Source organism: Elgaria multicarinata, chromosome 3 (assembly GCF_023053635.1).
Source record: "Elgaria multicarinata webbii isolate HBS135686 ecotype San Diego chromosome 3, rElgMul1.1.pri, whole genome shotgun sequence".
In the NCBI taxonomy this organism is placed as follows: domain Eukaryota; kingdom Metazoa; phylum Chordata; class Lepidosauria; order Squamata; family Anguidae; genus Elgaria; species Elgaria multicarinata.
Genome location: NC_086173.1, coordinates 60,698,754 through 60,713,211, shown reverse-complemented (window position 1 = coordinate 60,713,211; position 14,458 = coordinate 60,698,754). Strand labels below are relative to the sequence as shown.

The 14,458-nt window shown below is 44.9% G+C and overlaps 1 protein-coding gene across 1 annotated transcript; it reads right to left on the bottom strand.

Moving 5' to 3' along the window:
• Positions 1 to 317: 317 nt before the first annotated feature.
• Positions 318 to 9,483, bottom strand: CCDC42 (coiled-coil domain containing 42). Its single transcript, XM_063121526.1, has 7 exons — positions 9,407 to 9,483; positions 7,986 to 8,091; positions 7,284 to 7,388; positions 6,462 to 6,659; positions 5,374 to 5,595; positions 2,817 to 2,975; positions 318 to 413 (listed from the first exon to the last, which is right to left on the bottom strand). The coding sequence occupies exons 1-7, from the start codon at positions 9,481 to 9,483 to the stop codon at positions 318 to 320; spliced, it is 963 nt and encodes a 320-aa protein (XP_062977596.1).
• Between the last annotated feature and the right edge of the window lie 4,975 nt (positions 9,484 to 14,458).

The window sequence follows — 14,458 nt, the reverse complement described above, 5'->3', positions numbered from 1 at the left end:
CCTATGAAAAAGCTTGCACACCAGGAAATGATTGCATTTCATTCTCCATCTCCCTTGCCTGACCATGCTCTGGCTTCCTAGTTCCAATGGACTCATCATCAGACTGCTTACTCTGGGTTCACAGCACAGGGCTAGTTTGATTAAACATGGGAACAAATGCAGTTGAGAAACCAAAACCATGTTACCTAAAATATACTCTTTATACCATATGGTTTGTTTCCAAGGAAGGGAATGTGGAGGATGGGGAGGGTATGAATTTCTGTGCAGTAATGGGGAATCAGCTTTGCCAAAATCCAAGTGAGCATCAGCCTTTTCTTCTACATGTCCTTTTGCACAACCATTTGTGATCTGTTCTGATCTTTTTTCTTCACTTCTGCCCAGATGTCTGACAGGTCTTGGATAAACTGCTGGATCTGAAAGCAAAGTGGGGGTGGGGGTATCACATCAGATTAGTAAAAAGACCCTAACACATTAGTACAAGCTTGAATTGAATGGTACTTTGGAATTTAAGCAGTGCTGCTGATCTGGAGGATAGAACTGTGTTTGTGCAGATGGACAGCAGTGGCCAAAGTACACTGTGATGGGTAGATGGAATAGGAAAGCCATCACTGCCTGTCCCAGATTCTGGGGCCAGATTCTGAGTAACCAACTGACTGTTCATCACTGCCTGTCCCAGATTCTGTCTCAGAATCAAATATGGTATGACAGGATCCCTCCCAAACATATCTCATTGGTGTTTCTTGCAATGTGGTCTGATGGGCCTCTGAGTATCAGAGTCCAGGGACAAAGAGTGAGTGAGGACTGAAGCCTTTGTGTCCTGCCTGTAAATTTATTTATTTATTTATTTATTTATTTATTTTATTACATTTATATACCGCCCTACAGCCAAAGCTCTCTGGGCGGTTTACAACATTAAAAATAGTAAACATTAAAAGTATACAATTTTTTTTAAAAAAAACCCCATAAAAACAGTATAAAAACAGTATCCATTTAAAAACAACAATTCTGGGGTCCATTAAAAACAAACTTAACGTTGTTAAATGCTGTTAAAATGCCTGGGAGAAGAGAAAAGTCTTGACCTGGCGCCGAAAAGATAACAACGTTGGCGCCAGGCGAGCCTCATCAGGGAGATCATTCCACAGTCGGGGGGCAACCACTGAAAAACTTCCAAGAGTCATGGGCCTGGTCATTGCTAGAACCAGAAAACTGGACTAGAGCAGAGGTGGACAACTTGTGGTTCTCCAGAGGTGGGGTGGGCAACTTGAAGCTCTCTGGGTGCTTTGGCCTACAGCTCCCATCATCCCTCACTATTAGCTATGCTGGCTAGGGCTGATGGGAGCTGTAGGCCAAAACACCTGGAAGGTGACAAGTTGCCCACCCCAGGACTAGATGGACCTTGTCTGATCCATCAGGGCTCTGTCATGACCCCTGAACTGAGCACCCTGAGCAAGGCCCAGATTACAAAGAGATGCTCCATCCAGCACTTTTTCCAATGGTCTCTTGGCCCTGAGGTTGTGACTCTTCAGTCTTCCTTGGACTTCTGCATCTCCTGCTCCTCTTCCTAGCAGAAACCAGCCATTGCAGAAACATGGCCAACACTTCCAGGGAAGCAGGGTCAACTTCATCTCTCCGCTGAAGCAACAACTTTGAAGTATTTAGGAGCAGCCTTCCCCAATCTGGCGCCCTACGTACGTTTTGGATCAGCCCAAGCCAGCATGACCAAGCATCAGGCACTCGGGGGGGGGGGGGGTTGTGATCTAAAACAGCTGGAGGACACCAGGCTAGGGAAGGCTGCAAAAGAGGATATGATGTGGCCAGCAAAGCTCACTGGGAGCTTTCCATGGTCCTGATGAGGCCTGTCTGACTCTGGATGTGCTTTGCCAAATCCAGCTCCGTTCTCAGGTGCCTGATGTTACGAAAAGAGACTTGTCTGGATGTGACCTTCCACCATTTCCTCTGTGAGCCCCAAGCTCTAATGGAATGGGATAGGTTCTACTTAGGTCTTTGTTGGGATTCTATGTTCATTAATACCCTCCTATTACATCACACTCCTTAATACCCCCTATCCCAAAATGGATTCCAAGCCCTAGATCGGGGTACAAAACCTCATGCACAGGGGTCAGATCCAGCTCTCCTGAAACCCCAATCTCCCCACACCTGCCTGCAGTATACCCAAATTGCTATTCCCTATTCCCTTGGCCGTACACCCGTCCTTCCAACCACCAATCATTTGGTAGTTTCCCAGCTTTTTCCTAGTTTTTTTTTTTTACCCATTCTAAGATGTTTAAATGCCTTACCTGCAGTCACAGCTTTAAGCTACAATATGCTGGTATTTTTGGTCCCTGTCCCTTTGGCCCCGCCCACCACTGGAACGCAGCCCCTGAAAGCTTCTCTGAAATGGAATCTGGCCCCTGGGCTGAAAGAGGCTCCACATCCCGGCTTCAGAGGGCGTGGCACCCAAGGAGCTCTACTGAACAACAAGATCCTCCAGCGCTCAGTCCCTGGCAGAGCTGCAATGGCTATTGGTCTTACCTGGCAGTGCAATCAGCTTCTGCAATTCCTTTTTCAACCTGCTGATTTCCTTTCCTTGTTTTGGCATTTGGGGCCCACCCATTTTGCCTTTGGCACCACCCACTACCAGAATGTGCCCCCAATATCTTCCTGAAATTGAATGTGGCCCTCGGATTGAAAGAGGTTCACCACCCCTGCCCTGAATGCCCAAAGAGAATCTCCCCTGTTTGTGATCTTCAGGCCATGAATGCTGCTAGCGCCTCAGTTGGATAGTAGGAGAGGGGGGCAATGTTGCGCATGCATACCATATCCAGCTGCCTATGGGTGTCCTCCACAGGCACCATTAGCGCCTCCTTCATCTGCTTGCTCACACCCTGGAAGAGGTTCAATGTGGCCATCTTGATGGTGCCCAGCATTAGGGTTTTCTTGGCAGCAGTATTCTGGATATGGGCCCAACGTGACTCCTGTGGAGAAGGAAACACAATGTGGAAAAGGTTTTGATGAACATGACGAAAGGTGCTTCCAGGTGGGAGGGGCTACTGGGGCAAATACTCAAAAGGCATTGTGTGGCTGTTCCATCTTCCCCAGCCCCACCCTGGATGGTTTTTTCTGGTAAGAAAAAAAAGAAAAGAAAGGAGAAGCAGTGGCAAAGCGTAGGATGGCTACAAATGGAAGACATCATCATCTGGACCTCCTGTACAATTCTGTGGATGAGGCAGTGCAATTGTACTGTAAAAGCCTCATGTGGGAGCACCCTAATTCTGGCTAACGTGTGCATTGCTAGCTTCCATTTTAAAAATGTCCCAAGCTGCATTTGGGAGGACTCAGTGCAATTCGCAAAGCCTGAGCAGTGCCCCACCCCAATCTCTCTCACTCTGTTACATTTCCTTTGTGTAATCTGGTCTGCCTAACATACCTTTTCCCCTGACAAGACTAATGTTCTGTGCATTATCTGACTGTCTGTTTTCATGGAATTTTGATTCAAATGCTATGAGGCTTGTTACTAGGCCGAAGCGGGGTGCTTCAGTTTGGGTGCATGAGTTCATTCATTTTCTTGTCCAACTCAAATTGGCCATTCACAAGCCCTGCCTTTTGTTTTCCCTCTCTGACTTGCATGATGTTGCTTGTGTCATATTACTAAGAATGGCAAGATCCTTAGTAATATCTTCTGGCTACTCCTAATGACATTGGTTTTCTTTTCTTTTTTAAAGAGGCAACTTGAACTTTTGCATTGTCTCTTTCTGCCCATTTCTTCTTGCTAACTGGACAAAGAACACACGATGGGCTGGAGTTGCTCCAGAGATAATGTGGTCATCTTTATTTTGGACATTTTGCAAAGATTTTCAGCATGGACCTCTTGGAAACTGAGCCATGAAAGCACACTTTATAGCAGGAAGGTACAAAGAAAGTTTGCTGAGTACATTTTTGGATAATCTTTTAAAAACAACAACACTAACTCATACACAAACTCTGCTTGGCCCTTGGGTCTCCCATGAAGTTTTGCAGGGAAGAGATGGGCAAAATTGTGGTGACCGTTCACTTTTCTTCCTAGGAGGACAAATTATCTGTCTAGGAAAAGGAGAAGACTGGAGGCAAATGGCATGGCATTGTCTTCACACTTGGGCAAGGCAAAGAGAGTCCTGCTCGAATGCTTTTGCTGCACTTGGAAAGCAGGGACTAGGAGAAATAAACCCTGCTTATTTCAGGAGGGAGTGGCAAAGGGCCACCACCTTTATTTTTATGCCTGCAACTGTTGCATGTCAGGCAGAAATTGAACAAGTGCAGCTTGCTTCCTGCTGGGAAAACCGCCCCAGTATACAGTATTTCTGCTTGTCATGCAGAATGTAAAATGGCAAACTAACTTAGAAAGTGCTGCGTCAAAGAGGAGGCAGTGGGTAAGTTAGGGTGGGCAATACATGGCCCCAGGCTGCATGCACACCCCCTCCGGCTGCTTTTCCAGCCCCCACTGCCTGCCATCAAATTTGCCACTGAAATTTGGCATTATGGGGCAGGAAAAATGTGCTATTTTTCCCCTTTCAAACAAGGCATGTCTCGTTTTAGAGCAAAATCATGTCCCTCCCCAAATGTCCAGGAAGTGTGATTTGGCTTTCAAACAAAGCATGTGCTCCCTGTAGTCCTTGTTTCAAAGGAAAACCAGCATTTCTTTTGCCTCTGCCACACTGCTGGATTTTGATGGCATGGTGATAGCGATTCTGAAGAGGATGTGGCCCCTGCTGGGTTCAGAGGGGCCCAACTGGCCCTGAAACCAGTGGAAGTTGCCCACCCCGGTATGAAGGCACAACCAATTGTTTAAAATTAGGAGAGAGCTGTTAGAGAGATAGCAGCACAGATGGCTGCTCAGTGAGGTCCTCAGGCTCCTAGAATCATCAACAGGCATGTGCTGTCCTTATGCTGAATGTGGTTTCCGTTTGATGCTAAGGGACTATATTTAGCCAATGCATACATAATTCCCTTGTATGCCCAAAGTCTGAATTCAAGGGGGGCAAACGCATTGATTTACATGATACCTACAGAGAGGTGGGCTGACCCCAATAGTGTGCCACTACCAATGGCTCTCACTGATACCCAGTGGCTTGTTTTCTGAGCCCGGGCTTGTCTGTAGCTAGTCAAGGGTAAAATGCATCTTCCCATGACTCATACCCTTGACTGGCTACAGTATTTATGCAGAGGATTGAATTAATATAAGCCTGCGAGGACGTGCAGTTGGTTCAGAAAGAGATATTAGAACATCAGGGGAGCTGAGGCATTCAGAATGGTTTCAGGCATTGCATTTGACTAAAGAGCTGCAAGGTTGAAGAGTTGCCCACCAGAAGTCCCACCCACCCCCATCCTACCCCTTACCCAGACAATGACATCACTGCGGGCATGGTCAAAGCGCAGCTGCAGGCGTGCCAGCTCGTTGTTGTGCTGCAGGATCTCATCGTCTTTATCCTCCTTGTAGCGGGCCAGGCGGACCTTGGCTTGCTCGATCAACTCCAGCCCCTCCTGGGCTGACTTCACGAGATCCCGGTGCATCCCTACGAGCGTCTTGTAGCGTCCGATGACCTCCCGGATCTCCTCAAACTGCAGGGGATGCCTTGTATTACTGTCCCACACCCTGAGATACTATCCTCATGTAACGGTCAATCAGATCCACACCACAGCATCTCATGGGTCCACTTCTAACCACCACCAGCCCCCATGGCAGGTAGAAACAAAAGACTAACTGGCTACAGACACCACGGCGTTGTGCAGTCAACATCCTGGCTTGGGAAAGCTGCACACAGCGAGAAAAGTCTGGCTGTCACTGCCTGCTGTAATCATACCATGGGGGGTTTACCTATGCCAGACTTCAGCAGCCTGGTGCTCTCTGGATGTGTTGGACTGCAACTTCCATAATTCCCAGCCAGCTAGGCCATTGACCATGCTGGCTGGGAGTTATGGGAGTTGCAGTGCAATACATCTGGAGTGTGCCAAGTTGGGGAAGGCTGCCCTCAGCTGTGTTGAATGATCTGGATCTAAAGCTTGACTGCATGAATGCGGCAAATAGGGGGACCACTGCCCAAGATACAAATCCACCACTTCTCATGCACTACTTCTCATGAAGCTGGCCTGGAATAGCTATCACACCAATGACCCCACAGTTGTGCCATTCAGATCCCATAGTTTTGGTGTATCACTGCAGAGCCAATGTTCAACTGGATCTGCAGATTTGTCATTGCAGAGTCAGATACAACTATAACCAGGTAACCTGATTTTTCAGTGGTTGCATTTAGTCCCTCCAGCTACTTCTCTGGCTTAGCACACAGAAGTACCAAACCAATAAACAAACAAACAAACAAACAATAAACAAACAAACAAACAAACAAACAAATCAATATGAACACCTGTACCTTAGACTTTGCCTCTCTTCTTAGCATCCCCATCTTAGCACTATCCCTTATACATACCTCTGAGACCTCAACTACTCTCTCCAGGTACTTGTTGAAGATGGAGTATTGCTGCAGCTTGTTATAGAGCTTCTGATGCTGCTGCTTCAGAGCTGCCATCTCCAGCTTAGCCTTGGCCAGCTCTTTCACCCGTTGCTTCTTCAATTCACGCTCCTTGTTGGCTTTCTTCAAGGCTCGGATCCGTTTCTGGTCATTCTCCTAATGGCCCCCACAAGCAATAAAGAAAATTGAAAAGAAATAAAGGGAAGAGGCAACAAGTTATTACTGGGTGAGGATGCTAATATAAGCTCCATTGCCTCCCTCTCAATCAGAGCATATGAGGATGTCAGAGGTATACTGGAAGTTGTCTTATATCAGGTCAGGCTATTTGCCCATCTAGCCCAGTAGTGTCTGCTCTGATTTGCAGCATCTCTCCAGAGTCTCAGGCAGAGAAGGGTCTTTCCAGTGGTGTAGTGCTAAATTTCAAATTGCAGGTGCTCCCTGTGGCAGTCTCCATGGCCACACACCCCAAAGAGAGTCCAAAGTTGCAGGCCGCAGCGTTGGTCCATTTCAAAAAAACAGTTTTAGGAGTTTTCATCTGCTAGGAGGAAGTCTTCCATAAAGCTAATGCCTGTTCAAGACCAAGCCTTGCCTATGTTGTGCCCTCATCCAAGATATACCCCAAGGGCCGGTACCCCTCTCACCCCACCTTAGTTATACTACTGGATGGAGAAAAACTAGCTGTATACATGTTTGGCTTCAGGTGGATCACAACGAAGCCCATAGAATCCATAAAGATAAAAGGGAATGGAGGCATTATGGCTTAGGAACAGGAGCTGATACCTGTATGAATTGCTCAAATTTCCGAATGTACGCTTTCAACTGGACCTCCTTTGCACCAAGTTCCTCCCACCGGTTGTTCAGGGATTCCATCCTTGTCTTAAATGCCTGAAAGGTTCAGAGAGGGAAGAGACCAATCAGTCATCAAGTTACAGTAGAGATTTTTCTTCTGCGTCTGCTACAGGTTTTCTCTCAAAATACAGACATGGCTCCATGTGAGACAAAATGTCAAACAGGTTGGTGTCTTGAACAGATGGACCAGGAGATGTTTTGGTGGCAATGGATTAAACAAACAGGGTGTGATTTATGGGCAATGAAGTGTCAGCTGTGTGGTTCTGTGACTTGGAGTTGGAGAAATCCGCAATGGATTCAAATGAGTTTGGACTTCTAGCCATCTGACCTGAGGATTCTGCATAGAATGGCTTTTTCCAAGTCATGGGGATTCTGCAGATTTGCAGACTGGTTTTTCACTTTGGGGGAGGATTTGCACTAAAGCACATTAGCACTAATGTGAATTAGTGCAAGTAGGAAGAATTTATGGTTAAAAAAATCGGATTCTGTCAATGAGCGGATGACAGAATGAAAGACACTCGACAATCCACGAAACACAGGTGGAAAAGTTTTAACAAAATCTGTATGGTAGAATGGTCTTCTGGGATACTAAGATAGTAAAACAGGGCATCCCCTCCAGTTGGAGAACCTCACCTCCTTTTGAGCCTCCATGGCCTGATGCACCAATTTGGCTTCTTTTTTCTTCTCCAGGAGCCGAATGGAGGGAGATGGAGACTGCTCCTCTGATACTGGGAATTTCCTATTCAAAGAGGACAGTCATTTTCCCATGAAGAATGCAGAGAATGGAACAGATTGTAGGATCTATGGGACAGGTATGTTTTGTGCTACACACACGTTCAGATGGAAAAGACAAAGTGACAATATCCTATTTGTCCAAAGATGTTTGGGTTAGGAGCAAGCCTTTCACCCAGAAAACAGATTAGAGTCTGTGGCTCATCTGGACATAGCATAAAGCAACGAGAACATGGAAACATGTCAGGAAGGAAAAGTGAACAGGTAGTCATGGATCCAACAAGAGAGGGAGTAATCCTTAAATCAAGGATTAATACTAAGTGTACCATTTGGGAACAGTGACCACAGCACTATCAAATTCAGCATATATGTGATTGGGGGAAATGTCTACAAATACCAATGCAGTTTTATTTCGGAAGAGATAAAATCTAAAAAATGTGGGGATTCATTAAAAAGGAAGCTTCACTTAGGAACTTTGGAGGTTATTTAAAAAACACTATGACAGTAGCTCAACTAGGCATACAGTAGATTAGAAAAGTTACCAACAAGTCCATGAAGTACAGTTAAACAGCAGTATAAAGGAAAGGGCAAGAAATCTTCCTTTTTGAAGAAGAAGTCTTGCCTAATGATAAAATTACAAATCTGTCATTATAATGTCTGTGCACTAATAAACTGGTAAAAATTCTAGCTTTAATCAAGCTTTAAAAACAAACAAACAAACAAAAAAACGCACAAACATAGAAGAAAAGGCCTTGCTGACAAAGTATAAGCATGGCTTGTGCAAACGCCTTTTAGAATTCTTTAAGTGTTAAGAAATATGTAGATTGGGGTGATCCAGTAGATACTATATATTTGAAAATCCAAAAAATGTTTTATGAAGTCCCTCATCAAGGGTCCTAAGGGCTATTTTAGATATAACATAGACATCCATGATCAGGATATCCCACATTTTAAAAAAGAGTTAAAGGTAGCAAGGCAGGGGCGGGGAGGCATGGGGAGAGAGGGAGTTAATCTTCACATATATAGTGCCCATATTGTCTTCATGCAGGCAATTGGCTATTACTCTAAGGGGATGCTGGACTAGATGGACCCTTGATGTAATACAGCAGGGAGGGTTATATGAAAAGTGGCCACGGGGTGAAGGGAGGATCTGTGGGGGAAGGAAGGAAGGAGTGGAAGGTACCAAAAATGTGGGAGCTGGGAAGAGAAACTAGGAAGGGTGGAAAGTAAAAGAGAGGGGAGCCAAGAGTAAGGGTCTTGCTGGGAGGGAAGAGGTGGAAGAGCACAGCACAAGGGGTAGATGTTGGGAGAATTTAACTCACATCAGCAGTTTCAGCAGCTTCTGCCCATATTGCATCCGGAAATACTCGCTCAGGTCCTCTTCATCCATGGTCGTCATGGTGCCTGTTCACTTGTCAGGCACCCCCTGACCGTGGAAGTGCAGCACCCTTTTCACCTCCCTTGTCTATGTGCCAGGAGGAAGTAAGCAAGCAGCTGTGTGGCTGTCAGAGCCCCAGGTGCAGTTAGGGCCACAGAATCCTCAGATGCAGATATGGAAGATGCAAAGGGGTTGCTTAGCAACCATAGGGCTGCACTGCACTGCACTAAGAATGATGAAATCCCATGGGGAAAGTGGTGGGAAGTGCTACCCCCTTCCCCGTGCAGACACACATGCACACGCACATGGAGGCACACACCCCGCCGTTTGAGTAAGGCTGGGCCAACCAGAGAAACTCTGTGAAGTTTTCAACCACATACTTTTAGTGGCCTGTAGCTTCAGAGCCATCAAGGTAATAGGAAGCAGCTACCATTTGGAAAAAGAGGCCAAATTAACCTCTTTCCTAGACTGAGAACATTTACAGAATTAAATACGTGTAATGACTCCAAACTCCACGGTCAGGAAATCCCTTCCTTAGGAACAACTAAATATACACAAAAGTCTATTGCCTTGATCATGGATTTTGCCCTTTTTATTTTGGACCAGCATGGCTTATTTTATGTTAATGTTGCAGTACGGAATGATTTCCAACCCAGGATCATCTCCAGTCAGGGATAACCTTGGGTTTCTCTTTGAGAAATGACGTTGATTTTAAAAAGGAGAAAAGGACTGTGATTTCCCTGAGGTAGGTTGACTCACCCACCTTCCACATGTTACATAGAAAATCTTACATGGCACAGAGAAAAACTCATGGGCTTCAAGACATAGCTAAAGCAGATATAATTGCACTGAGCTTTCAAAACGCAGGTTTTAAAGCTTCACCCGCAGTTGTTGGAGCAGATGGAGATGCAGACAAACATAATTACAAAGAAGTCATGAGTCTTAAAGTTCTAGGCAGACGCTAGACTTACTGATGTGAAGAAGGGTTGTGCTAATGGTTTACTGCGAAAATCAGACAAACATGAGTCCCCTTTTTTGCAAATTCATAAATTATTGCAAATGGTTTTACTTTCTTCCCCTCTCCCATCCTACCCTTGCAAAACAACATTTTCAGAAAAGGCAACAGATAACAGAACCTCTTCTCGCCCCCCCCCCAGTTCCTTTCTCCTGTCACTCCATCTCAATTGTGCATATTCCATCATCTTCTATATCAGGCCTGGTGTGAGATCTTTGCTGCCTGAAGCAGAATTGAAACTCACACCACCACTCCCACACCACTCCCCCACCCTCTTCCCACCAGCAGTCCCAGCCCAGAGAATCAATAGCCACTCTTGCAAAATCTCAGTGGCTCCAGGTTCTTGTGAGGTCTCTCGGTACATCACCAAGATTTTATGAGGGGTTGTCCAAGTGCTGAGATCTCAGGTGAGCCCTGAAGTCCCACAGTAACAGAGGGTCAGTGGCTACTCCGAACAGTTCCACTGGCCACTTTCTTGCTGTGGCAAATGCCATGACGGGGCTCTCTAGAGCACCCACTGGAGGTGGTGGTAGGCTCTTCAGGCTGGGAGTCCCACTGGGTCTGGGGGAGGGGGAGTGGTGCAGCTCATTCCCTGGGGACAAGGGAATGGCACAATTCACTGCTTTTCCTGCTCTGCCTCCTCATGCGAAAGCCTCACCCTGCTTAATGGGTGGGCCAGTCCTGCTTTGTACAGAGTCCATTGTGTAGCATATTAAATATTCAGTTGACTAACATTTGTAGGGATGTCTGCAATTTTCAAGTCCCTATATTTTTACATGCTCCCCACTTTCTCAAGAGCGATAAGTTGTAGGGGCAGCACTATCTCCATTTGGCTTCTTTTTGAGGGTGTTGGAGATTTATGTACTTTTGTAGTATTCAGTTTATTTACAAATATCCAGATAGAGCATAAGTGAAGGCAAGCAGAATATGCACTCCTACAGGGCAACAGATCCACTACCTCACATCAGATTCTTGGAGAGCAGTGGTAGATTCTGAAATGCTAGGGCACACCATGACAGTCCCCAATACCATGCCCCCAAGGAGAGTCCAAACATTCAGGCAGCTATGTTGATCCATATCAACAAACCAGTTCTTGTAGTTTCATCTTCACTAGGAGCTGGTATTTTGTAAAGCTCGATGGGTCTTAATTGCCCATTCAAGACCCAGTTACCCCAAAACAGTTTGTGTTACTACAGGGATAGCTCAAAGCAACATATTATTACTGGGAAAATCCATTTCCCTACAGCTACTGTGATGGGTTCAGAGGGAATAGGGAAGTCAGAGAGGTGGAGGGGTGGCAGATGATGCCAACATCCATGCTGATCAAAAAGTGCTGGTGCTGCATCCCTGTGAGATTTGGCTCCACTACACCACTGTTGGAGAGTGGCAACCGAAGATGCTTTCAACCCAAGATACTTTCTTCTAAAATGGCTACTTGTACACACCTATACATGGACAGACACATGCCTTACATAGCCCCCTCCCCTTAATGGCAATGTCTGATAACTCCCATCATTCCAAGCACTCAAAAGAGATGTCCCACTATTTCATAGCCATTATCCCCTATAGAGGTTAATGGCACAGCCATTCTGGGCCATTAACATGCACTGCTTGACAAAAGAAATGGCCAGACAGCAGCCATTAACTATATTTTGCTAGATATTGATTGTTGAAATCACTGCTGGCTCTTTGTGTTGTGTAGCATCCTATTTATTTCCTGTCACGTAGAGCATCATCAGATGAACATTTTATCGCACACTCGCTAATGCCCACTTACAGATGTTCGCTTGTCCTTTAGATGATGACGTCTGCCTCCCATGTGCCTTCAGCTCCTTCCACTCATTTCTCCATCACAAAATAGATCCCTTTTAATGTCTTTTTTTATATTAAAAAAAAACCCAGAATGTGACGCCATTTCCTGCTGTGTACAGGAAAAGTGGCATGATATAAATGGCCCCACGTGGCCATTACTGCTTCCTCTTTCTCTCCCAGTGCAAAGAGACTGTCACTATTGTGGGACACCAGTGGGAAACCATAGCAATGGTAGGGAAATACGAAAATCCTCCCATCTGATTGCATGCTACCCGGGACTAAACAAATATGGTACCACTGTATTGTGCAATATGATAGTTACACACTATTTTCCCCTGCTTTGAAACTGATTTAGAATTAACATGTTTTGATAGTAAAAAGAAAAGTTTGGGAACTTTTGTCCATTCTCAGACGTCATCACAGAAAGAATGGGGCAGGGCTAGAAGCAAAATATAACAGAGAGCAAAAATGTCACAATCTTTTCAACCCTTCCTGTTACTACACTTTTATAGATAAAGCTACATTTGAATAACTGGATGGGAACAAATTTTAGGCAGAGTGAAGGCAAAGCTGATTTTTTTTTATCTCCTTCAGAAAGAACTTAGGATCTCTAGAGAGGTCTTGTTTATGGATGCTGATTATTAGGGTGCACTTTATAGGGTCTCTTCATCTTTCCCATGAATAGAGTTTAATTATAGGTTACAACTGTGAGTTTATCTATATGGTCTTGAAAAGCATTCTACAACCACATGTTTTCCTTTGGGGATCTCTCTGCAAGTTCTTCATAATGCTACATCTAGGGGTATAGATGGGAGGGAAGGATTCCTCACCGTAGAAGACACTGTCTAAGTTACTTTGTTGTGTGGATGGTGAAGGGTGGGCAGATAGCCATGATTCCTGAACTACAGGGAAATTTGTTTCAGCAAAACTAGATGTGACTTTAGCCTGACTGGGATTCTCTGTATCTATTATTATTATTATTATTATTATTATTATTATTATTATTATTATTATTCCTTTTCCCCAATACTGGGACTCAAGGCAGTTTACAAGAGTCTTGGAGCAGCCACTGAGACTCATACAAGGCACAGACTCTTACCTGAATCCAGGAAGGGACTGCAGTTGTTTATATATATATATATATATATATATATATATATATATATATATATATATACTCCTGAGATGAAGGTTCTTATCCCTGTCTCCCAAACCTGCTGGAAGCCATTTCACTAGGTCTATCCAAAGAAGAGTAGTGAGACAGGCGAGACTCTCTTAAGTTTCAGCACGGCAGGGATCAGCTGAAATGACAGGGCAAAGCCTAGAGAAGCCTCAGTTTGTTGAAATGAAACTGACAAAACCGTTCTTCTCATGGACCACAATAGTGGAAACAAGAAGCTTCAAGTTGCCTCATGTCTAGGCATGTGCAAATGTTGTTAAATCCATTCTGTCTGTGTGTTTTCCATTCTGTTGTCCACTCACTGAAAGAATCAGATTTTTTTAAGGGATGCACAAAGATTCCATTGCACCTGAACACAAGTGTATGTTGCTACTGAAGCATGTTTGCACAAGTGTGTACTCACATTAATGTGCATTAGCACTAATGTGCATTCGCACAAGTGCAACTTTGCACAAATCCTTTCCCCTGCCCTATTTTTTTAAAAAAACTGGTCCGCAAGTCCACAAAATCTACACAGTTTAGGAAAAGCTGGTCTGCTGTCAAATCTGCAAATTGGATTCATCAAAATCCAAACATTTGAATCCGTTGCAGATTTCTTTGACATCCCTATTCATGACTCTCTCTCCACTCCCCAGTCTCAGTGCTTCACTGGTCCAGAGATGAGGCATTCATCTGGCAAAGAACATAAAAGTTCACCTCATGAAACCATGGCTTCAGATGTTCTGCACCCTAGTTTCGACATCTCCAGTCTAGGGGTAGCTAACCTTTTTCCCACCTCCGAAGGAGTGCTTGTTCAAAAAGAGCTTCTAAGGCATTCAAAGAGCCTTTATAAATGAAAAAAGACACTGTTTTTGCCAAAGGAAAGCTTGACAAAGCTATTTTTTATTTTTTAGGAACTCTCCTTTGTGTTAGAATTATCTACAGCTGGGAGAAAAGAAGCTAAGCAGGTGTTTTTATGCTGCTCCCCTGATATCTAGGCTTCGAGGCTC

What these genes read in the sequence shown, in the direction of transcription:
- CCDC42 (XM_063121526.1), bottom strand. Translation starts at nt 9,483, where the DNA reads ATGACGACCATGGATGAAGAGGACCTGAGCGAGTATTTCCGGATGCAA. An exon ending in GAGTAGTTGAGGTCTCAGAG is followed by an intron (nt 5,596 to 6,461) that starts GTATGTATAAGG and finishes CATCCCCTGCAG; the next exon opens with TTTGAGGAGATCCGGGAGGT. An exon ending in GCAGTGATGTCATTGTCTGG is followed by an intron (nt 2,976 to 5,373) that starts GTAAGGGGTAGG and finishes CCTTCTCCACAG; the next exon opens with GAGTCACGTTGGGCCCATAT.